Raw genomic sequence first — 23,665 nt, forward strand, 5'->3', positions numbered from 1 at the left:
TTATAAACGTTTTCATTTTGTATCAATCCTGGGGCTTGAACTCAGGGCCTGCGCGCTGTCCCTGAGCTTTTTTGCTCAAGAATAGTGCTCTATCACTTGAGTTACAGTTCCATTTATTACTTTTGGTGATTAATTGGAGATAAGAGTGTAACAGATTTTTCTCCCTGGACCACCTTTGAACTTTGATCCTCAGAGCACAGCCTCCTGAATGGCCAGGATTGGAGGCATGAGTTGCCGGCACTGAGGGTAAACTTTTTAGACACTAAATGCAATGAAACATTGGCAACGGCATCTCTGTAGCCTATTGATGTCTAACTCAGTAAAAAATGAAAACATATCCCGCTGGCATTGTTTGCTCCAGAATTGTGTTCTGGTATATGTGTTTTCTTCTGTGTCTGGCAGATATTGCCAAAAAAAAAAGTTAATAATGAGAATAACTGAACTAGTTAATATTATTTTGCTAATGCATTAGATAGTAAAATACTCATAAAGATACAGTGCATTCTTCTAGTCTAAGTATTTGTGATTCCTGTGTACCAAGAAATGTGAAGATCAAAGAAACAGTGGCTTTTCAAGAACTCTCAATTGATGATTCTTTTTGATAACTTTTCTTCTCTCTCTAAGCATTAAAATTGTCTGGCTTTCAGATAATCTCATAGGTGGAGATGAGAGTGAAAAGTTTGAGCTAAGTAGTTTATTTGCTAATTAGTGATAGGATTAGCAATAAGCTATTTTTTGGAATTATGGTCAATATTTAGTTTAGGAGAAAGTTCTAAATACTAACATTTGATAGCTCGTACATATTTTGTCAGCCATAAGTTTTGTTGTTGTTACTTATTTATGTTTTATTCTGGAAACCTTTATTTGCTTTTAGTTTTTTCACCAAAATTAGCAAGTTTAGGACACTTTTCCTCATTTCCTTCTTTTTCTGAGGCTCAAACCTATCTAGGTATGTGTTAAGTAGTGTTTCCTACCAGACCAATCCTTCAGCGACCATCCCACAGATTCCATCCGTGTTACCTTTGAGAGGCCCCTCAATCTTTTCTGATCTGTTGATCTGATCTCCCTTTGGAGATTAGCTTCTGAGCATTAGTGAGGGCCTTGAAATGTTTTTCTTTTTAAATTAGCATTCTTTTCAGCCCTAAGTAGTCAATGGTTACCTTGGCAAGCCTAACTGCCTAAGGTGATTACTTGTCTCCCTCCTCTTCTACTGGGAGACTTCATTGCAGCACGGTAGACACAGCTAATGGGATGTATACACACTTGTTTAATGACTGAAGCTCCTGAGAAATATAAGTCACTATCCCAGCCCACCACAATGCCTTTGAGAGATTGTGCAATGTTTGGACTTCTTCCTGTGGATAGCATACTCTTCCTTCTCCATCTGCTTCTTCTGGTAGCATTTTTTCTATCCTAAGAGAGCCTATCACTTCATTCAGATTTCTTTGTGTTCTCAACTCCCTGATGGATTTTTTAACCTATGGATTTGTGGCTTAGCTAGTGTGTTCCAGTTATGAGTTATTGTGTGAATTTCTAATACCCTATTTAGAAGCATAACTCTTCTGCCAGCTATGAAAGTTACTATAATTGCCAACCCTAAAAATATTAAGAGATTCACATAAATACCTTATTTCCTTGTTGTCTTAGAAAATAAGTTCTAGCCTGAGTGAACTTAAATTTCTTGGCAAAAACAAAGGGATCTGTGTAATACTGCCCATGGGTATGAAGGAATTACAGAATTTGCCATTCATTTATGAAAGGATGCTTCTTAGTGTTCCCTGATGCCCAGGCAGGTAAAGAAGTAGTCATATCTACTATAAATTCTCCTTTGTTTGAGTGCATAACACTTCATTTGGGATGTGTAATGTAGTTTTCAGTGTGACAATGTTCCTCCTGAGGTTTTGCAGGTACAACGTGTCCCCAAGCTCTCAAGGGCTTCTTACTAGAAAGATCTGTTTATGAAGGCAAACTCTCCCTTTCAAATTAACCTTCATCAAATTGAAAGGAATTAGTTCTCAGGTGATATGAGATTTTTTTTAATAAGTTTTTTTATTGTGAAAAAAACGTACAAAGGAGTTACAATTACATGAGCAAGGTAATGAGTACATTTCTTATCAAGCATTGCTGCCTTCTCCTTTGTTTTTCCTCTACCATCCCTGCCCTCCCATCTCCACGACTCCACTCCACCACCCCTCCCCCCGCCAAAGTTGTAAAGTTCATTTTTGACATAGAATCTTGTACATCTCATTGTTGCAATGGGTCCACCTGAATCTCTATTTAAACAATTTGTTTTTCCCTTTCACTCCCCAAATTATACCAACATCAAATACAGTGAAAATAGGGGTTATACCATGAGAGAGGGACATACAAAGCAACAAAAAAAAATGTGTGCCTTATACGTTAGAAACAATAGCAAGAAAGAAAATACCACTTGTATCCTTATCTTGGGGTACATTTTGCCTCACATCATCTTATATAATGTTTTCTGCTAGACTCAGACCTATACTAGTTATTGCAAATAAGGGAAACCATGGGACCTATGTTTCTCTGGGCCTGACTTTCTTCATTTAATATAATTTTTTCCATTTCCTAACAAAAGGGGCAATGCCATTCATTCTGATGGAGGAATAGAATTCCATTGTATCTATCTATCTATCTATCTATCTATCTATCTATCTATCTATCTATCTATCTATCTATCTATCTATCTATCTAGACATATATACAATGGAATAATATATATATCACATTTTCTTGATCCATTCATCTACTGAGGGGCATCTGGGTTGGTTTCATATCTTAGCTATGGGAAATAATACTGCAATAAACATAGTTGTGCTGGTAGATTTAGTATGGTCTTGTTTGTGATCATTGGGATAAATGTGCCAAAGTGGGATTGCTGGGCCATAGGGGAGCTCTATGTGGAGTCTTTTGAGGGACTTCCATATTGCATTCCAAAGTGGTTGGTTTACACTCCCACCAACAATGCAGTAGGGTTTTCTTCTGTCCACATCCCCTCCAGCATCTGTTGTTATTAGAGTTCTTGATTATAGCCATTCTAACTGGGGTGAGGTGGTATCTCAATGTTGTTTTGATTTGCATTTCTTTTATGGCTAGAGATGTTGAGCATTCCTTCATGTATCTATTGGCCATCCTTCTTTCCTCTTCAGAGATGTTCTCTTTTTTTTTTCATTTTAAACAAGAAGTTTATTTAAACAACAAGATGCTTGACTTGAAGGGAAAACTATCTAGGATTCTTTTTTTTTTTAAGAGTAATTTACCCCTACTTAAAGACAGATTGCCCTACATGTAACAGCTACATGTAAAAAAGTTATAAAATTGTCCTTGGTTTTACAATGATAAATGAAAACATTAAAATTCTCCAATCAAACAAGGTATGCAAGGATTTTTGTTGTTTTTTTCTTTTTCTTTTTTGTTAAAACAGTGAGAGCAAAATAACTTACTGAAATATAAAGATAAAAGGTGAATAAGGGCTGGGAAGGTGGCTCAGTGGTAGAGTGCTTGCCTTGCATGCCTGAGGCCCTGGGTTTGATTCCTCAGCACCACATAAGCAAAAAGAAAAAAAAGCCGGAAGTGGTGCTGTGGCTCAAGTGGTAGAGCGCTAGCCTTGAGCTGAAGAGCTGAGGGACAGTGCCCAGACCCAGAATTCAGGCCCCACGACCGGACCCTCCCCCTCCAAAAAAAGCTGAATGAGCATGCCATGAATGGAAAAGGGGGATATTTTCACAGGACCAGTATTTTTCCCCATCCCATCTCCATTTGATGTCAATCAAAATATACCATTGGCCATTTAGTTTAAAAGAAAAAAAAAAAAGAAAAAAGAAAAGCAATGTGCTTGTGCACATACACCAGTTACTTTATGTACAATAAAGGAATGGGGAAGGGGAAAATGAAAGAATAGAGAAAACTATACTGTAGTAGTCAGGATGTGGTGGAACCAAATTGCAGTTTTCTAATTAAGAATGTATTCTTGGTCTGTAAGAACAAAGTTCTGGAGCAAAGTAGCAGGTTCCCTTTTTTAGTAGACACCTCCTGTCTCCTGCTGGAACACATCAATTGTATCTCCATCCTCCATTTCCAACTGTGCAGGTGTGTCTGCTTCATTGATTGGCTGCCCATCAAATCGGAATCTGACCTGCCTCATTGACAAACCCTGTCGTTCACAATAGGCTTTCATTAGTTTACTAAGTGGTGTGTGCCTCTTCATCTTAAACTGCACCACAGAACCATCCTGCACCGCCACCTTCAAATTAATATGACCGTTGTTCTCAGTCTTGACTCCTTCCTTGGGCTTTTCGTCGGCCATTGCAAGCGCCCGAGTCTCCTCAGATGCCACTTCACAAAAGAGGTCCCCGGTCCGCACCAAAGGAGCACACAGGCAGCACCACAGCGGCTGGAGGAGGTGGCAGCGGTGGACCCAGAGACGTTCTCTTTAAGTCTTTAGCCCAGTTATTTATTGGGCAGTTATTTTTTGAGGATTTGTTGTTGGGGGATTTAATTTTTTGAGTTCCAGGTATATTTTAGATATGAGACCCTTGTCTGTTGTATGGCTAGTAAAGATCATCTCCAAATCTGAGGCTTTCTATTGATTTTGCTAGCTGTGTCCTTTGCCATGCAGTAGTTCTGCAACTTCATGCAATCCCATTTGTCCAACCTTTCTTTGATTTGTTGTGTTTCTGGGTCGCTATTAAGAAAAATTCTGCCTGTGCATAGGAGACCTAGGGTTTCTCCGATTCTATCCTGTAATGTTTTCAGAGTGTCTGCTTTGACTTCGAGGTCATTTGACTTCAAGTTGATTCTGGTGCAGGGTGATATATAAGGATCTAGTTTTAATTTTCTACAAGTGATTAACCAATTTTGCCAGCCTTTTCCTGAAGAGACTGTCTTTCTTCCATTCTATTTTTTTAGCTCCCTTATCGAGGATTAGATGGCTATATGTCTGTGGGTTCATTTCTGGGATTTCAGTTCTATTCCATTGGTCCTAAGGTCTGTTCTTGTGCCAGTACCAAGCTGTTTTGATTACTATGACTTGGTAGTAGAGTTTGAAATTTGGTATTGATATTCCTCCAACACTGTTCTTTCTGTTAAGGATTGTTTTTGCTATTCAGGGTCTTCTATTGTTCCATATGAATTTTTGGATTACCTCATCTATTTCCTTGAAGAATGAGGTTGGAATATTGATAGGTATCGCGTTGAGTTTGTAGATAGCCTTAGGAAGTATTTCCATTTTCATGATGTTGATCCTTCCAATCCAGGAGCATGGCAGTTTTTTTTCAATTTCTAAGTTCTGTTTTGATTTTCTTTTTCAGGTTTTTTTTTAAGTTTTCATCATAGAGGTCCTTCACTTTTTGGTTAAGTTAATTACTAGGAATTTTATTTTTTTAGGGGATATTACGAATGGAGCTGCTTTCCTGATTTCAGCCGCGCTCTTCTCATTTGGCACACAGAAAAGCCATTGATTGTTGAGGGTTAATTTTATACCCTGCTACTTTGCCAAAGTTTCGAATCAGCTTAAGTTGGGAGTGGAGTCTGAGGGATCTTTTAAATACAAGTTCATGTCATCTGCAAAGAGGGAGAATTTTGCTTCGTCTTTCCATGTTTGGATCCATTTTATATTTGCATCTTGTGTTATTACTGTAGCTAGGCATTCTAATACTAAACTGAAGAGAAATGGGGAGAGTGGACATCCTTGTCTCATTCCTGAATTTAGAGGAAATGGCTTTAGTTTTTCACCATTAAATATAATGCCTTTAGTTTTTCACCATTAAATATAATGCTAGCTGTAGGTTTGTCATATACAGCCTTTATTGTATTGAGGAATGTTCCATGGATTCCTAATTTTTCCAGAACCTTCATCATAAAGTGGTGTTGGATCTTGTCACATGCTTTTTCTGCATCTATTGAGATAACTATGTGGTTCTTATCCTTGCTCTTGTTGATGTGATGAATTATATTAATTGATTTGTGTATCCTGAATCAGCTTTGCATCCCTGAAATGAATCCTGTTTGATCGTGGTGTATGATTTTTTTGGATGAATTGTTGAAGTCGATTGGCCAAAATTTTGTTGAGAAGTTTTGCATGGATGTTCATCAAAGAAATGGATCTATAGTTCTCCTTCTTTGATGAGTCCCTGCCTGATTCTGGGATGAGGGTTATGATGGCTTAATAGAAAGAGTATGTTAGTGAACTTTCTCTTTCAATTTCATTGAAGAGTTGGAGGAGTATTGGAGTAAGTTCTGCTTTGAAGGCATTGTAGAATTCTGCTGTAAATTCATCTGGTCCTGGGATTTTCTTAGATGGGAGGTCTCTTAGTGCTCTTTCTATTTCAATGCTTGATATGTGCTTGTTAATTTGGTTTAACTCATCTTGGTTTAGTTTCGGCATGTCGATATTTGCTAGGAAAAGGTCCATTTCTTCCAGGTTCTCAAACTTATTAGCATAAAAGTTTGAGAAATATTCCCTTATAATGTTCTCAATCTTGGTTTTTTCTGTGGTGATGTTTCCATTCTCATCTCTGAGTTTATTTGTTTGGGTGTGTTCTCTTCTTTTTCTGATAAGATTTGCTAAGGGTCTGTCAATTTTGTTAATTTTTTCAAAGGACCAACTCTTTTGTTGATTCTTTCTATTTTTTTTTCTGGATTATCATTCGTTTAATTCTGATTTAATTTTATTTATTTATTTCCGTCTACTGGATTGGGGCTTAGCTTGCTGCTCTTTTTCAAGGAGCTTCAGATGTCTCATTAAATTGTTGGTTTCAGATCTCTCCAATTTGTTGATGTAGGAACTCAGAGCTATAAACTTGCCTCTGAGTACTGCCTTTCCTGTGTCCTAGAGGAGCTGGTAATTTGTGTGTTCATTTTTGTTGAATATCATGAACATTTGAATTTCCTTTCTAATCTCTTCCATGATCCACTGGTGATTCAACAGTGTGTTGTTCATTCTCCATGTATTACAGGGCTTTCTTTGGTGTCTTTTGGTGTTGAGTTCTAGTATTATTCTCTTGTGGACTGAAAGAAGGCAGGGCATAACTTCAATGTTCCTGAATTTGGACAAGTTTGCTTTGTGACCTAAAATGTGGTCTATTTTGGAAAATGTTCCATGTGCTGCTGAGAAAATCTCGTATTCTGATGTTGCTGGGTGAAATATTTGGTAGATGTCTGTTAAATCTAGTTGATCTATGCAGTTGTTTAAATCTGTGGTTTCTCTGTTGAGTTTTTGCAGAGCTGATCTATCTAGTGGGGATAGTGGTGTGCTAAAGTTCCCAACAATTAAGGTCTTTGGATCTATGTGAGATTTGAGGGAAAGTAGTGTTTCTTGGATAACTTTGACTGCTCCGTTGTTTGGTGTATAGATATTTAGAATTGTAATATCCTCCTGAAGGAGAGATCCCTTACTTAGTATGTAGCGACCTTCTTTATCTCTTGTCACTAATTTGAAGTCTATTTTATCTGATATTAGGATTGCAACTCCTGCCTGTTTATGGGGGCTGTTTGCTTGGTAGATTTTATTCCAGCCTTTCACATTCAAAATATGTTTGTTTTTATGGGCAAGATGTGACTCTGGAAGGCAGCAGATAGAAGGATCTTACTTTTTAATCCAACTAGACAATCTTTGTGGCTTACTTGGAGAGTTAAGTCCATTAATGTTGAGTGTTAGGACTGAGAGGTGTTTGGGAGTTCACCTTCTTGAGGGCTGTGATAATTGGGTTCTTCCTATGGTTCTTGGATTCTCAGTTTAGGTGCAGTTTCTTGGCTTTTATTGTGTTCTTTTTGGTTTTCTTTTTTTTTTAATTTTATTTTATTTTATTTGAGAACATACTGTACAGAGGGGTTACAATTACATGGGCAGGATAATGCATACATTTCTTACCAAGCATTGCAGCCTCCTCCTTTGTTTACCCTTGACCTCCCTTCCCAGCCTCCCCCCTCCCTCCACCCAATCATACCCCCCCTCCCCCCCCACACCGACATTGTAAAGCTGGTTTTGACATGACATTTTGTACTTCTCATTGTTGCAACAGGTCCACCTGAATCCTTAAACGACTTGTTTGTCCCCATCTCCTCCACATGTTATACTGACATCAAATATAGTGAAAGCGGGGGTTACACTGTGGGGGAGGGACATACAAAGCAACAAAGAAATAATCTTATAAATGCGTTAGAAACACATGCATGAAAGAAACAAAAACATTGTAGTTCTCTTTGACTGTTCTCAGCCTGCTCACGCAATTCCTGTGTTTCTCTATGGCTGTTCTCAGCCTGCTCATGCAATTCCTGTCTTTTTTTTTTTTTTTTTTACTGTTCTCATCCTGCTCACACAATTCCTTTATTAATCTTTGAGTAGCTTCCTCATGCTCTTGAGATTCCTGTATTAATCTCTGAGTAGATTCCCCATGCTCATGAGATTCCTGTATTAATCTTTGGTTTGCCTTCTCTCGCTCCTTATCACCCTCACACTGACTCATTTGCAGGTTTTCAATCTTTTCATTCACCGTGTTTACCAGTAGTGTTTGTAGAGCTTTTTGGGAACTCTCCTCTGGCTTATTCATTAACTGTTCTGTCACCTGATTATAATGAGTGGGAGTTGAGATTCCCAGACTTGCCATTTTTCTTGTGTTTCTCCGACTTGTTCTGCCTATTTGGTATGAAAGTAACACCAATTTTGTGCTAGAACATAATTTTAAGGCAAGCATCAACCAGAGTCCTGTAGTTGCACAGTCAATATGGTTGCAGATACAATCTAGTTCAACAGATACCATCTATTCAATATCAAACAACTATGGATTAATTGGCTAAGAACATCAAGGATGGGTTCAGCAAACCAGAAATTATTAGGTTTAGGGAGAAATATGGGGAAAAATAGGATTAGAGGGATGTGGAAAGGTAAAAGGAGAGTGAATTTAACCAAGTCCTTATTTCAGAAAGGGAAAATAGATTAGACAGATTGATAGGAGAGAGATTAAAAAAATAAGAAAAAATGGAAAAACAAAAATTTAAATTACAAAAAATGAAACACTTAAAATTATATAAGTATAAAGAAATGATATTGAGAGAAGAAAAGGATAGGTTGAAAAGAAGGGAGAGATAGAAAAGAAACATGAAAAAATAAAAAGTATCAAAGATGGAGATATGCTCCAGTGGTGGAGGAGGGGCTGCCTTCCCACCGCAGCTCCCATGAGCAGGAGTGAGGATGTCAGGGTTCTACTCACACCAGACTCTTGGTTCCTGGGCCATCCCTGGTCTGTGATCAGCAGGATGAAGATTTCTGCTCCTTGTCAGTTCTTGCTGGTGGTGAGTAGTATCCCCTCACATGCTGCATCTTGCACCTTTGTCCAGGACTCTCACTTTTGGCATAGCGGCTATGGCTGCTGCCCCCACCACCAATGCAGTTGCAGCTAACAGCAAGTGCTCAGATCTGTCTCCTTGCCTGGATTTTCCCACTCTGGCCAAAGTCTCTGTACTGTGATGGCACACTTAGTGTGATTCTCTAGCCTAGGACTGTTCACTGGGACACTAAAACTACTTTTTATGTGGGAGCTTGTTTAGCCTCCAGCTTCTCCTCCATCATCTTCCTCTGAATCCTCTGATACAAGATTTTTTAAGTACACTTATAAAAGACTTGTTTAAATTGTGTGTGTATATGTATGCATGTGTGTGTGAGAGAGAGAAAGAGAGAATGCGTGTTTCTCATCAATAAAAGGGTCTATGACAGACTTCTTTTTTGTTTAAGGAGTTTGGATGTAGTTGATTAATGAAAAAAATTAATAAATTACATGTTTACTACCTTCAGTAAAATACTCAGATTTTATGGAAATATTGATAATCATATTGCCAGTTTAATGTACATTCACATTGTGTTAAAGCCCACTCTACATATAATCAAAATTACAAGCTCTTCTTATCTTTCTTCATTCCTTTATCCTTCCCACATTAATATGCTAATTGCTGAACACCTTGCAAAGCACTAGGATTTAATGGAAAGACCTGTGTTTGGGTAAATACCCAAAAGTGGGATTGCTGGGTTATAGGGGACCTCTATGTGGAGTCTTTTGAGGAACCTCCATACTGCATTCCAGAGTGGTTGAACAAGTTTACACTCCCACCAACAATGCAGTAGGGTTCCTTTCTGGCCACATCCCCTCCAGTATCTGTTGTTATTATAGTTCTTGATTATAGCCATTCTAACTGGCGAGATGAAATGGAATCTCAATGTTGTTTTGATTTGCATTTCTTTTATGGCTAGAGAGGTTGAACATTTCTTCATGTGTATATGGTCCATTCTTAATTCCTCTTCAGAGAAGTTTCTCTGTAAGTCTTTAGTCCACTTATTTATTGTGCAGTTATTTCTTTGAGGATTTGTTGTTGGGAGATTTAATTTTTTGAGTTCCAAGTATATTTTAGATATGAGACACTTACCCGTCGTATAGCTAGTGAAGATTTCCCAATCTATGGGCTTTTTAGGGACACAAGTGTTGTGTTTTTCTTTATTGCTATTGTTTCTAAAGTATTTTTTTTATTGTGAAAATACTGTACAGAGGGGTTACAATTACATGGGCAAGATAATGAGTACATTTCTTATCAAGCATTGTAGCCTCCTCCTTTGTTTCCCCTTCCCATCCCTTCCCATCCTCCCCCTTCCCCCCCCCACCCAATCCTCCCCACTCCTCCTCTCCCCCTCCCCCCTCCACACCAAAGTTGTAAAGTTTGTTTTTGACATAACGACTTGTACATCTCATTGTTGCAATGGGTCTACCCGTATCCCTATTTAAACGATTTGTTTTTCCCCTTCCCCTCCACAAATTATACTGACATCAAATACAGTGAAAGCAGGGGTTATACTGTGGGGGAGGGACATACAAAGCAACAAAGAAATAATCTTATAAATTTGTTAGAAACAATCACATGAATGAAAAAAACATTTGAATACATATCTTAGGGTTCATTTCCCTAACATCAACTTATCAGACCTTTTCTGCTTGACTCAGACATATACTAGATATTGCAAATAAGGGAAACCATGGGACCTATGTTTCTTTGGGCCTGGCTTACTTCACTTAATATAATTTTTTCCAAGCCTTTCCATTTCCTAACAAATGGGGCAATGGCATTCTTTCTGATGGAGGCATAGAATTCCATTGTGTATATATACCACATTTTCTTGATCCATTCATCTACTGAGGGGCATCTGGGTTGGTTCCATATCTTAGCTATAGTAAATAGTGCTGCAATAAACATAGTCATGCTGGTAGCTTTAGTGTGGTCTTGTAAAGCATTTTTAAGGTACCATATGATTTTTTTGTTGCTTTGTATGTTCCTCCCCCATGGTATAACCCCTGTTTTTACTGTATTTGATGTCGGTATAATTTGGCGAGGGGAAGGGATAAAACAAAATATTTTAATAGGGATACAGGTTGACCCATTGTAACAATAAGATGTACAAGACAGTATGTTGAAAAACGAACTTTACAAATTAGGTGAGGTTGGGGGGAGTGTAGTTGTGGAGGTGGGAGGGAAAGATTGGTAAGGGAAAAACAAAGGAGCAGGCAACAATGCTTGATCAGAAATGTACTCATTACCTTGCTCATGTAACTGTAACCCTCTGTACAATATTTTCCCAATAAAAAACTTATTAAAAATATCTGTTTTGTCCACTTATAGGATTTGAAATGCTAACTAGGTAATTACAGAAAGTGAATGACATATATTCATATTTGTCTTTTGTTTCTTTTTTTTTTGGGTCTGGTTGTGGGGCCTGAACTCTGGGCATGAGCGCTGTCCCTCAGCTCTTCAGCTCAAGGCTAGCACTCTACCACTTGAGCCACAGTGCCACTTCCGGCTTTTTGCTTATGTGGTGCTGAGGAATCGAACCCAGGGCCTCAGGCATGCAAGGCAAGCGCTCTACACTGAGCCAACTTCCCAGCCCTGTTTTTTGTTTCTTGAGTCTCATGGATAGCTACAAAATAATGATTCATTTCACGTCTAATTTAGAAACAACTTTGTTTGATTCCCTCCCTGCCTCCTGCCCCACCTGTCTCTAAGTAGATGAGTTTGAACTGTACAGTTACATATTTTAAGTGTTTTATACACCCCTTAATGTTCCCTCAGAGATGATCCAAATAAGATATATGCAATATATGTAAGATATATATCATATACACAGTCTATGTATAATTTATGCAACATTCCTGGAAACTAATTGGCTCTACAAATTCATTATTAAGAGTCCTAGTAATTTTGGAGTTTATGAGTTTCCAAATGAGAATATATACTCTTATCTTGAAATAGTTTACATTTGGCAATCACAATAAAGGGAAAAATACTTTTCTGAGACAAGGCACATCTGCTAGCACTTTAAGATCTAAAACAAAGCTGTAATGAAGCCTGTTAAGGACATTTGTACCTTTTTCTATCATGTGCTTGTGTTATATGGATGTTCTAAGATTTTCCTAATGTTTGACTTCTGAATCCATAATATTATTGCTCTGAGAAGACACTATGATTATTTATCTTTTGTAATATATCCATGAGCAAAAGCCAGATGTTCAAGTTTACCTTTTTGATGTTGCTTTTAAAGAGATTGTCATCCCTGAATATAATTGCAAGGAAAAGTTCCAGGGTCTGCTTTAATAAGAAAGTCTCATTTCTCTTGGCCAAATCAACGGAGAGGGCTTTTTGTTATATGAGAAGTATGATACTGCATTCCAGTAGAGGAAGCAGGCAATCACCTCTTGATCCTGAACGTGGAAGCCCAAGTTTGTAAATTTAATAAAAGATAAAAAATGTGGCTTTTTTAATCAAAAGCAATAAAGTCTGATTAAATCTTGCCAGTCTGATGCTAGCAGTCTTCCTGGGTAGCATGAAGGTGAGTGAGAGCTTTGGACAAGATAATAGCAATAGACAAATGTGAAAGAATATGAAGTTTTAAAGATCCCTTCCAGGCACTAAGGAGTTTAGGAAATTAAAATGATCAGTGTAGCATTTCAAGCTCCTGACTAGTGTTTCAAGTCCTGACTACATTCATTCACTTTTCTGTCACTAGGTGCATTTGTCTCACCTGTTGTGATGACTCTTTCTTAGTGAGAAATAATTCGATTACATATTCCTTTTTAAATTAATATTTAGAATAAAATGGACCAAACAGGAATCTGCACATTATCAGTTGACTCTAACAAGGTGCCAGACATTTAAGCATCATTTTTTACACTGAAAGAAAAGAACAGTGAGGATGTAGATGGGAATTTTTAATAAGCAAATTAAAATGTTTTTTTTTGTCACCAAGTTGAGTGAACTCTACAGCATATAGGAAATATATATCCTGTACAGTGACTACACAGTATGTTCTAATGCTTAGCTATGTACACTCATCTTTAACATGTCAATACATAATGATATCAGAAAAGTCAGAAACTTTAACTGTTAGGTTTTTATTAACAAATAATGGGGTCAATTCTATGTGTTTATGTACATGTTTGGAGTTTGGTGGATCTTAAGTTTAAATGAATTATAGTTGATGTTGAGATTGATTTTGCTTTTTGTCAGTCATGTTTCTTAGCTCATGTCTATCATATTCATGAAGATAATATTTCCCCACATTTTTATTCGCATCAATAAATTGTACAAAGGGTTTTGGTTTTAACCCATCCATACTTGTACACAATGATTTTTTTTATCAATCTCACTCCCCGATTTCCATATTTCCAGACTAATCTCAATGACTTCATTGTTCCATTTGCACACATATACCAAAAGGGTTTTGACTATATTCACTCTTTCCATCCTTACCCTCTCACCAGTGCCCACATCACATTTTTCATTGCTATCATTTATTTTTATTCTAGTGTATGCTAATTGTTCAAAGAGGTTTCACCATGGCTTCTCACATATGCATTCATAGTATTTTCATCAGAATACTTCATCTGAAGATTTGGTGGTCAAGATGGGGTTGGGTTATGAATATGGATAGAAAATACAATTTGCTTTATTGGTTTTGCTTTGTTCTGGTTAATGTAAATAGTAAACAAAGAATTATGACATTATCTAATTCAGATAATTGCTGACACCTTAGTGTTCTAGATAATAGAAGTAAGTTGTGCTAGCTTCTTACTGCTTCACCGTGTATAATACTAAGATATATCTGTTTGGCACAGCTTTCAGAAGTGCAACCTATGTGAGATAAAGGGTGCTATAATGGCTTCTGGAATGATCTATTATTTTTGGCATATAAAAAGAAGTTATAATGCTGTTCTTTAAAATTTATGTTTCATAATAAAATGAATAATTCATTCACTCATCCACTGACAAGCAGAATACTTAAATTAATGTCTTAAAGTAAAAAATCAGCACCAAACCAAAGAGCTTGGGTTGGAGGTAGGCAAAGAAGCCTAGCTATTAGGATATAATACATTTTCAGAAGATAACTGCAATATAAAATGAGTCTGAAAGTCATTTATAAAGAACAGGATATTAAAAGCTATAAGGAAAAAAAGGACCATTCATCTATTTGTGTACTATTTTGAAAGCTGAAACCAAATGAATCATCTCCAATTTGGGCGTCTTCCAACAAATTATAAAGGGATAGGGTGAGTGGGGGTGGGAAGGTAAGCAGCAGCCTCTTGTCCTTTAAGCTTCATTTATTTAAACTTTTATTCATTATAAAATACTGTTAAAATACCTACTGTGCAGATGATAGATGCACTGTTTATTAACATACAAAGTTAACCTAAAGCCTGATGCCAAAAGAGTTGTGAATTTATATGTGAATTTAATTAGCTCAGTCAAGAATGATTTTAAGTACTTCTGCAGTAAATTTTGCAATGAGATAAACTTATTAATGACTATGGATGAGTAAATATTGTTCACTGGTTCCTTGCCCACTGTTCCTGAATAAGTTGTTGCCTTGTCAACATATATATCAAGTTTAACACACACAAGCAAGTTCTATGTGTTTTGCATGTTCATGTATGTATTGTTTCCATTGAATTCATGGGAAAACAGAGTCAAAGGAGTTAGCTATTTTGAGATGGATAACACAATGAGTGGGCAGTCAGGGCTCAGTTTCAACACCTAGTGTTTAGTGGTCAAAAATGTCTGCTTGGAATCAAGTTGGCATAATTCTCCAATAATATCTAGTGACCATTCAAAGATATCATGATTGTGATGACATTTGAATTTCAGTTTCCCGATTTCTTTGACATTGACAGTTGTGATTTCCAGATAGTTAGAAACAGTTCAAGTTGATCAGACCTTGGTTTTCATAAAGCAAATGCTAGGGGTATTGACAACTTTTCTTCTATTTATGTCTATGCATTTGCATTTCTGGAGAATATTTTCTAAAACATGTTTATTAAGGTTCGTTGAGAGAATTACAGGTTTCTGTACAATTAGTTACATTCATCAGCATGCTGAAAGTTCTGTGCATTTGACCCTATAACTTTTCAGGATTTCAGAGTTTTGCTTATTTGTTTGTTTCCTTCAAATTTCAACTTAGAAAATTGGATAAAGTGATCTCCTGGATCTATTTTAATTCCTTTATTCTTTGATTTTATATCTCTCTGAGCTAATTAAACTCATTAAGTTCTACAATTAATAGCACTAATGAAGGATTTACAGAAGGAAATCAACATTCTGATGGATAGAGTCAGCTTAAACTGAGAAATTATCTTTGTTCTAATGGCACATGGCTTTGGCCAAGCTAACTAGCTTAGATTGCATAGGTAGATAGTATTTTTTCCTGATTTAAATTTTTTTCTTATTCAGAAATAGGTGTTTGGGGATGGGGTAATCATCATATTTCAACCTTTGATTACAATTTTTCATCTGTTAACTGTGACATAAAGTAAAATAAGGTTTTTCTTTTTTTTTTTTAAGAGTGGATGTGTAAGTTCCAACAAACAAACATTGAAAATACAAAATACTGGGAAAAAATGGCAGAGGATAGTACCAGAGTGCTATGTATTCATTTCATGTCTTCTGTTGGCCATTAAAATTAACCTTAACGTTTTTAGGTATCATAGATTTATAGACATTTTTGCCTCTAGAAACCTTCAGTATCACTTTCCTGAGCCAGAAGTCCTGTTAGGTAATTCCCAATGCCTGAGAATTTATGCCACCCAAGGCATGTGACCGGAGTGTTTCACTACCGTGGCTGCACTCTCTTGCTTAGATGGTTGATTGTCTGTAGTGGCACAAAGTGAATTTACCTGCTCTGGGGAAATAAAGACTGGAGACTGTAATAACTTGATGTTCTGTTCTAAGTGTGTCATAGGTGAGCCACTGCTCCACAGTACAGGCACAAGATGCTTTCATGCAGAACCAGGTCAGGACAAATCCTGAGCTCCAGCCCTTTTCTATCTTTCCAGCTTTGTGTCCCTAGGATAATTCATTAACCTCTCAATTGACATCTTTTTCCAACTGTAAAATGGAAATTGTAGTCTTTAAATTAACACCAATTTCTTACAAACTTGGACTCTTGCTCATAAACAATAATACATGTTGTTTCTCATTTTTTAATCTAATTACGACATGAGTACATGGGATGTTTTGAGAAGAACTGATCATATTCTACATGGAGATGAAGTCTGAACGAATCGTTCAGAAGTGAGTAATCAGTTAGAAAACCTTTTCACAGTAGGATCTAGAAAATAGACATCTGAGACTATTTTCTTACCATTTTTGATGTACACTATAATAATTTAGAAGTGGTCAAGTTGCTGGGTGCTGATGGCTTATGCCTATAATCCTAGCGACCCAGAAGCTGAGATCTGAGGATCACAGTTCAAATTTAGGCAGGCAGACAAATCTAAAGGACACTTAACTCCAATTAGCCAGCTAGAAATGGAGGTATCTTTCAAGTAGTAGAACACTAATCTTGAGCAAAAAAGTTCAGCTAGAATGAGAGGTCCAGAGTTGAATCCCCAGTATCCATGTGCATGCACACATGCAAACACACTTTCTATCTCGTACACACACACACACACACACACACACACACACACACACAGCCAAGTCTAAAAAATTTAAATGCTTATCATTAATACTCATTTATTTACTTAATTGATTAATTCATGTTTGTCATTCTGAAGATCAAATACAAGGACATATAAGTGTTAGCCAAACATTCTGGACCACACTCCAAGCCCACAGCTTAAAAAAATAAAGCATATAACTGTTTTTTCTTCTGTTTCAAAAGTTTCTGGCAAGTGGAGCCAGTTCCTTCAGTCTTTGTGAATGTAATTTCTGTTTCAGAGGGTGAAAGGGATGAGCTACAAGTCTATGTCCTTAATAAGATAGCTTTATACCCTCCAAACTTTGTAAGATAATAAGCCTGTTCATACGACAACAGAATGGTCTTACATGGAACATTAGTCCCACTGGTCATGTGCTTCCATTCTAACAAACATGCTGCTGCCTGCCTCTGCGTATTCCACAAGGAGTGGTCCTATCACAAACGGTTTTCAATTTACCTCACAGTTTTTAGGCTTTGCTTACATAAGGCATACATGATATCATATAACCCCAAGATAGGGACAGAAGAGATTTTTTTCTTTGTTGCTGTTGTTTTTATTGCACTATGTAGTTTTTTGTTTCTTTTGCATGTTTTTCTCCCATAGTATAATCCCTGTTGTCACTGTATTTGATTCTGGTGCCCTGCATCTTGTATATACATTTTTCTAATTTAGGGAGGGGAAAGGAAATAACAAAATGCTGAAATAAGAATACAGGTTGACCCATTGTAATAATGAGATGTACAGGACACTATGTTGAAAATGAACTTTACAACTTGGGGCAGGAAGGGAGGAGTTGGGGAGGTGGGGAGAGAAGGGATAGTAGGGAAAAAACAAAGGAGGGCCAACAATGCTCAATATGAAATGTACTCATTACCTTACTCATGTAAGTACAGTATCTTTACAATACAAATTAAAAAATTTTTTTAAAGAATCCCTACAGGTTATTCCAGTTGAGAAGGGAAATCTAAGGAAGCATACATCCATTTATAACAGAAATGCAGTTGTTCTCACAAACTAAGGATTTTTAATTTACACTCAAGGAAATGCTTTCAATTCACTATCAGCTGAAAATACAAATGAGGCCTTCTGGTGCCATCTATAATCCCAGCTACTTGAGAGTCAGAGGTCAGCCTGGGCAAAGTTAGTAAGAATCTATCTCAAAAATGAAATAAAAACAAAAGAGCTAGAGGCATAGCTCTAGTGGTATAACATTTGTCTAACATGCATAAGTTGCTTGGGTTCTCCCAGTACTACTAAATACAAACCAAAGCAAATATCTCCAGAGAATAAAATGTACAATGTCAATAGAAAATAGCCTCTTTTACTTCTGTTCTCTGGAAGGCAAAGAGGATTTTCAACCCTTCTCAGCCACTATCTACATAGGAGAAATAATCACTATTCTAACCTTTATCAACATATATTTGCTTCACCTTCTTTAAAAATATTTAAAATTGATCGTAATTACATTGATGAGCTCACCTTTTTTGAACCAGAAGGAAAACTCTCCTGTGCTGCCCCTTGGGATAGCAACATTGGAACCAATAAAAGCTCTCATATGGTAGTCTCTTCTTGCCTGGTTTTGATCTTTATCAGCAAGTCCAGTTCATAACAGGAAGAGAAGATGAGGGAGGTGGCAACAGAGTAGTAGCAGCCTTAGCAATAGTGGTGACCCGGGAAGTAGGGACAATAGGGCAGCTGAAGACTTCTGGAGAGTAGTCAGAACAGAATTGATAGGTACAAAGGTAACCAGCAGAAGAGCCCCACCGAGCTGTCAAACCTCATTGGCCACTCTAAGCATCAAGGTTTTAAACATAAACTGTCTAAGTCACTGTAGGGCTGAGGGTGCAGCTTCTAGGCCTGTTCAAGACTGTAACACTGTACTTCCTGCTGCTTTCCCTCAGTACTGTGGGAAGCCAGAGATGACAAGAACTGCCAAGTGGCAGGATTAGTGGTGTTAAAGCCCAAAGTAAAAAGTTCTCCAATCAGTGCTTCGAGTCACAAGTCTAAGACCTAGAGTAATAAGCCTGTAGCTTACTAGGTTTGGAGCTATAAGCCTCTAAGTCTGACAGGCCAAACTTTATGGCTTTGGCATTCTGGGCCTGGAATTGCCAACACTACAAGAACTTCTTACTAACCCACAATTCCTATCCAAGCAAGGTATAATGGTTCCAGTCAACTGATTGGTAATACCTTTGCTATACTCAGGTGACTGGGTGTGTGTGGATCTATTTCTTTTCTTTTATCCTGTCTGTTTGGTTTATGTTTTTTTATCTATTCTTTGAGCTGAAACCTCATTGTCATAGTTAGTTATGTCTTATGATATGTGTTGAAATCTGCTAGCAACTTTTTCTTTTTTTTTCCCCCCTTCTAGATGTTCTTGATTACTCTATGTTTCAATGAAGAGATGTTTGGAAGATTTACTTCTGAAGGATTTTAGAAAGTTTATTTGAGGCTTAATAAATTTCTCAGAGGAAGAGACAGATTCTCAAAGTAGTTATTACTATAATGTACTTGATAAATGAATAGACTCTTGGTATCTTGATATCATAGTGTCTTGTGAGTACTGCTGTTGCATTAATTCACCTTTTGTCCTTTGTCTCACCATTTTGTTATTCTCCTTCCCTTCCCTAAATCAGATAAGTGCATACATAAGGCACAGGTTACCAAAATAAAAAAGTCACAACGGGTGATGAAAAAAAAAGAGGTGGGGAGGGAAGGGATGGTAGGGAAAAAAACAAAGTAGGAGGTAACAATGCTCGATAGGAAATGTACTCATTACCTTACTTATGTAACTGTAACCCCTCTGTATAGTATCTTACTATAAAAATATACAAAAAAGAAAGAAAAAAGAACCTCAAATAGTACATTAAAAACAACAACAATACAGAAACAAAAAACCTTCTTGTTTCTATATCTTGGAGTTCATTGCCATTTGCATCATTTTACGTAGTCATATATACATACACATTAAGGTCCTATGATTTTTTGCTAGGACTATACTAGACATATACTACTTATTACAAATTATGGAACCATGGAACCTGTTTCTTTGGGTCTGGCTTACTTCACTTAATATGATTTTTTTCCAAGTCTTTCCATTTCCTTATGAAGCAGGTAATACCATTTTTCTGAAGGAAGCATAGAATTCCATTTTATACATACATACATACATATATATATATATATATATATATATATATATATATATATATATATATATATATACCACATTTTCTTTAATCCATCATCTACTGAGGGGCATCTGGGTTGGCTCCATATCTTAGCTATGGTAAATAATTCTACAATGAACATAGTTGTGTTGGTAGTTTCAGTATGGTTTTGTTTGTGATCATTTTGAGTAAGTGCCCAGAAATGTGATTGCTACATCATAGAGGAGATCTATATTTTAGTCTTCTGAGGAACTTCCATACTGCTTTCCAGAGTGGTTGAGCCAGTTTGCATTCCCAACAACAGTGTAGTAGTGTTCCCCTTTGGCTATATCCCTGTTAGCATCTGTTATTATTTGTTTTCTGATAATGGCCATCTAATTGGGGTGAGGTGGAATCTCGATGTTGTTTTGATTTGCATTTCTTTTCATGGCTGAGATGTTAAACATTTCTTCATCTGTCTTATTGGCTATTCTTATTTCTTCTGCAGAAAAGTCTTTAATTCTTTAGCTCACTTACTAATGGGGGTGTTGTTTCTTTGAGGATTTGTTTGGGGGGGGTTAATTTTTCAGCTGTAGGTATATTTTTGATATGAGGCCTTTCTCTGTTATATAGCTAGTGAAGATCTTTTCCCAGTCAGTGGGATTTCTATTTATCTTGCTAGGTATCTCCTTTGCCATGCAGAAGTTCTGCAGTTTAATGTAATCCCATTTATCTAGCCTTTCTCTGATTTGTTGTGCTTCTGGACCTTTATTTAGGAAGTTTTGACCTGTGCTAAGGAATACTAGTGTATTTCTTATCCCTTCCTGTAATATTTTCAGGGTGTCTGCTCTTACCTCGAGGTCTTTGGTCCATTTGAAGTTGATTCTGGTGCAGGATGACATTTAGGGATCTAACTTCAGTTTTCTACATATGTATAGCCAGTTCTGCTAGCACCATTTGTTGAAGAGGCTGTCTTTCTTACTTCTGATAATTTTGGCTCCCTTATAAAAAATCAGATGGGATCATTTCTGGGTCTTCAATTCTATTCCATTGGTCCTCGGGTCTGTTCATGTGCCAGTACCAAGCTGTTTTTGTTTTTTTTTTTATAACTGCAGCTTTATTTATTTATTTACTTATTTATTTATTTATTCAGACCTGGGTTCGTGGGGTCTGAACTCTGGGCCTGGGTGCTGTCCCTTAGGTCTTCAGCTCAAGGCTAGCGCTCTACCATTTGAGCTACAGCCCAATGTCTGGCTTTTTCTGCTTATGAGGTACTGTGGAATCGAACCCAGGGCCTCATGTATGAAAGGTAAACACGCTACCACTGAACCACCTTCCCAGCCCCTATAACTACAGCTTTATAATAGAGTTTGAAATTTGGTTTTGATAGTCCTCCAGCACTGTTTTTCCTGCTAAGATTGTTTTTGCTATTCAGGGTCTTCTATTATTCTAAATGAAATTTTAGATTGCTTCTTCTATTTTATTAAATAATATTGTTAGAATATTGATGTTGGAATACTTTCTTAAATCTGCTTTAATTTTTCTTCTTTTTCATATTTTTAAAAGTTTTCATCATAGAGGTCCTTCACCTCTTTGGTTAAGTTAATTCTTAGGTATTTTAGGCTACTACAAAAGGAGTTACATTTCTGATTTCAGTCTTGCTCTTCTCAGTTTTGGCATACAGAAAAGCTACTTATTTTGTGGGTTAATTTTATACCCTGGTACTTTGCCAAAGTTTTGGATCAGCTCAAGTAACTTGGGAGAGCAGTCTAGGGGGCCAGAGCATATCTTGAACAGAGAGCCACAATAATGGGTATCCATTCCTCATTCTGATTTGGATTTGCTTCTTGCATTCAGGAAGTCTCCTTTTGAATTCTATTGGCAACACCTGAAGTTTGGAGACTAAACATTAGCAATCTACAGTAACAACAACAACAACAACAAACAACAAACTCATTTACATGATTTGTTCTAGCTCCATCCATTTCCCTGCAAATGACATTATTTTATTCTTTCCAGTGGCTGTGTATATAGGTAGCACATTTTTTTGGATCCATTCATCATATTGTGGGGCATCTGGGATGTTTCCATATCGTGGCTACTGTGAATAGTATGACAATGAGCCTGGATGTGCAATGAAACCAAAAGATGATACTCTTAGGAGAGAAACACAAAGGCACAATGCCTAAGTGCCTCTTCATATTTATAAAAAATAATACATATAAAAGAATACGTACTGAAACAAACTCCAACATACAGAAACAAGAGCCCTCTTTTTTCCTCCTTCAATTCCTCTCTCCTTCCTTCCCTTCCTCCCTTCCTTCTTTTTTTCCTTCCTCCTTCCCTCCATCCCTCCCTCCCCATTCTCTCATTTTTAGCTTTTGATGATCTAGTCTTCTTTACCTTATGTATGGTGTATTCAAATGTGCAGATAAGTGGAAGGGTTGGGGGGGAAGTGTACAGAACTGGAGGGAAAAAGGGTGAAAAGTGAGACAGTAGAACTCACTGGACACAGATGAGAGTGAACTATACAATTTGTGGGTAGAGATGGGAGGGAGGGACTGGGAGAAAATGAGGGAACAGACAACAACAGGAAATGTACTTATTACCTGACTCTTGTAATCCCTCTGTACATTGCCTCTAAAATAACAATACATTAATAATTAAAAAACAAAAAACAAACTTTTCAGCTGATAGGAGCCCAGATGAGACACCTCATTGATAGTGACTCTCCTTTCCTTTCTACACTCTCCCCCAAGCACGGTTTCATCCCCTTCTTTTTTATTTTATTTTAATTGCTCTTCTGAGACATTGTTGGGACTGATTCTTCATCAAGGTGTCTAGCTGAGAAATGGTTATCAGATCTGGCTGAGGCAGAGATGGGGGAACAGCAGTCCACATTGGCTGCAGATGTGCAGAGTGGTAACTTCAGGCGGCAACAGTAATTAAAGAGCATATGGTGTGTCATAAATCTGTATAAATCTGTACAGTGGTGCTAGTTTGTATTAATGGAGGGATTAAGAATAAGAACATAACCTTATGAATTGTGTGCTAAACCTCAAGTTGCAATTCCTAGGCTTAATCCAGCTCTGTGTAAATTTGATGGTTTCTGGTATTTGGTAGAGTGTGAGAAGTAAGAGGAGATTTATGATATAATTTGTGTACATGTGTTCTGATCAAAATGGCTGAGAAGGGCCTGATAAAACATGAACATCTGGCGGTCCAGATGTCATTTCTGCGGAGCTGAAGACTGACAGGGAGCATGAGCATATGACAGTGACAGGAGCAGGTCTCCAAAGTGCCAAGTTTCACGTGAGTTTGATAGAAATGTATTAGGAGTGCTTAACACCGTGATTAATAGTTTTTGATGAAGAAACCAGCCCCCAAGCTGATGCTCACCTTTTTTTTGTCTTGTTCCGTATTTGTTCTTTATATTTGTTCTTTTCACAGTCATTACTTAACACAAAAGGCATTGGATTTTCAACCTTG

General features: G+C 37.2%; 1 protein-coding gene across 2 annotated transcripts; it reads right to left on the reverse strand.

The window, feature by feature from the left end:
* Positions 1 to 3,756: 3,756 nt before the first annotated feature.
* LOC122097839 (small ubiquitin-related modifier 2-like) lies at positions 3,757 to 4,327 on the reverse strand. 2 transcript variants are annotated; one of them, XM_042668437.1, is made up of 2 exons: positions 4,174 to 4,327; positions 3,757 to 4,116 (listed from the first exon to the last, which is right to left on the reverse strand). In XM_042668437.1, the coding sequence occupies exons 1-2, from the start codon at positions 4,325 to 4,327 to the stop codon at positions 4,040 to 4,042; spliced, it is 231 nt and encodes a 76-aa protein (XP_042524371.1). In that variant the 3' UTR covers positions 3,757 to 4,039. The 2 variants fall into 2 exon arrangements, with proteins under 2 accessions (XP_042524371.1, XP_042524370.1); XM_042668436.1 differs by having other exon boundaries at positions 3,757 to 4,327.
* Positions 4,328 to 23,665: the final 19,338 nt, after the last annotated feature.

This window comes from Dipodomys spectabilis, unplaced genomic scaffold (genome assembly GCF_019054845.1).
Source record: "Dipodomys spectabilis isolate Male_0828 unplaced genomic scaffold, ASM1905484v1 ptg000436l, whole genome shotgun sequence".
Classification (NCBI taxonomy): domain Eukaryota; kingdom Metazoa; phylum Chordata; class Mammalia; order Rodentia; family Heteromyidae; genus Dipodomys; species Dipodomys spectabilis.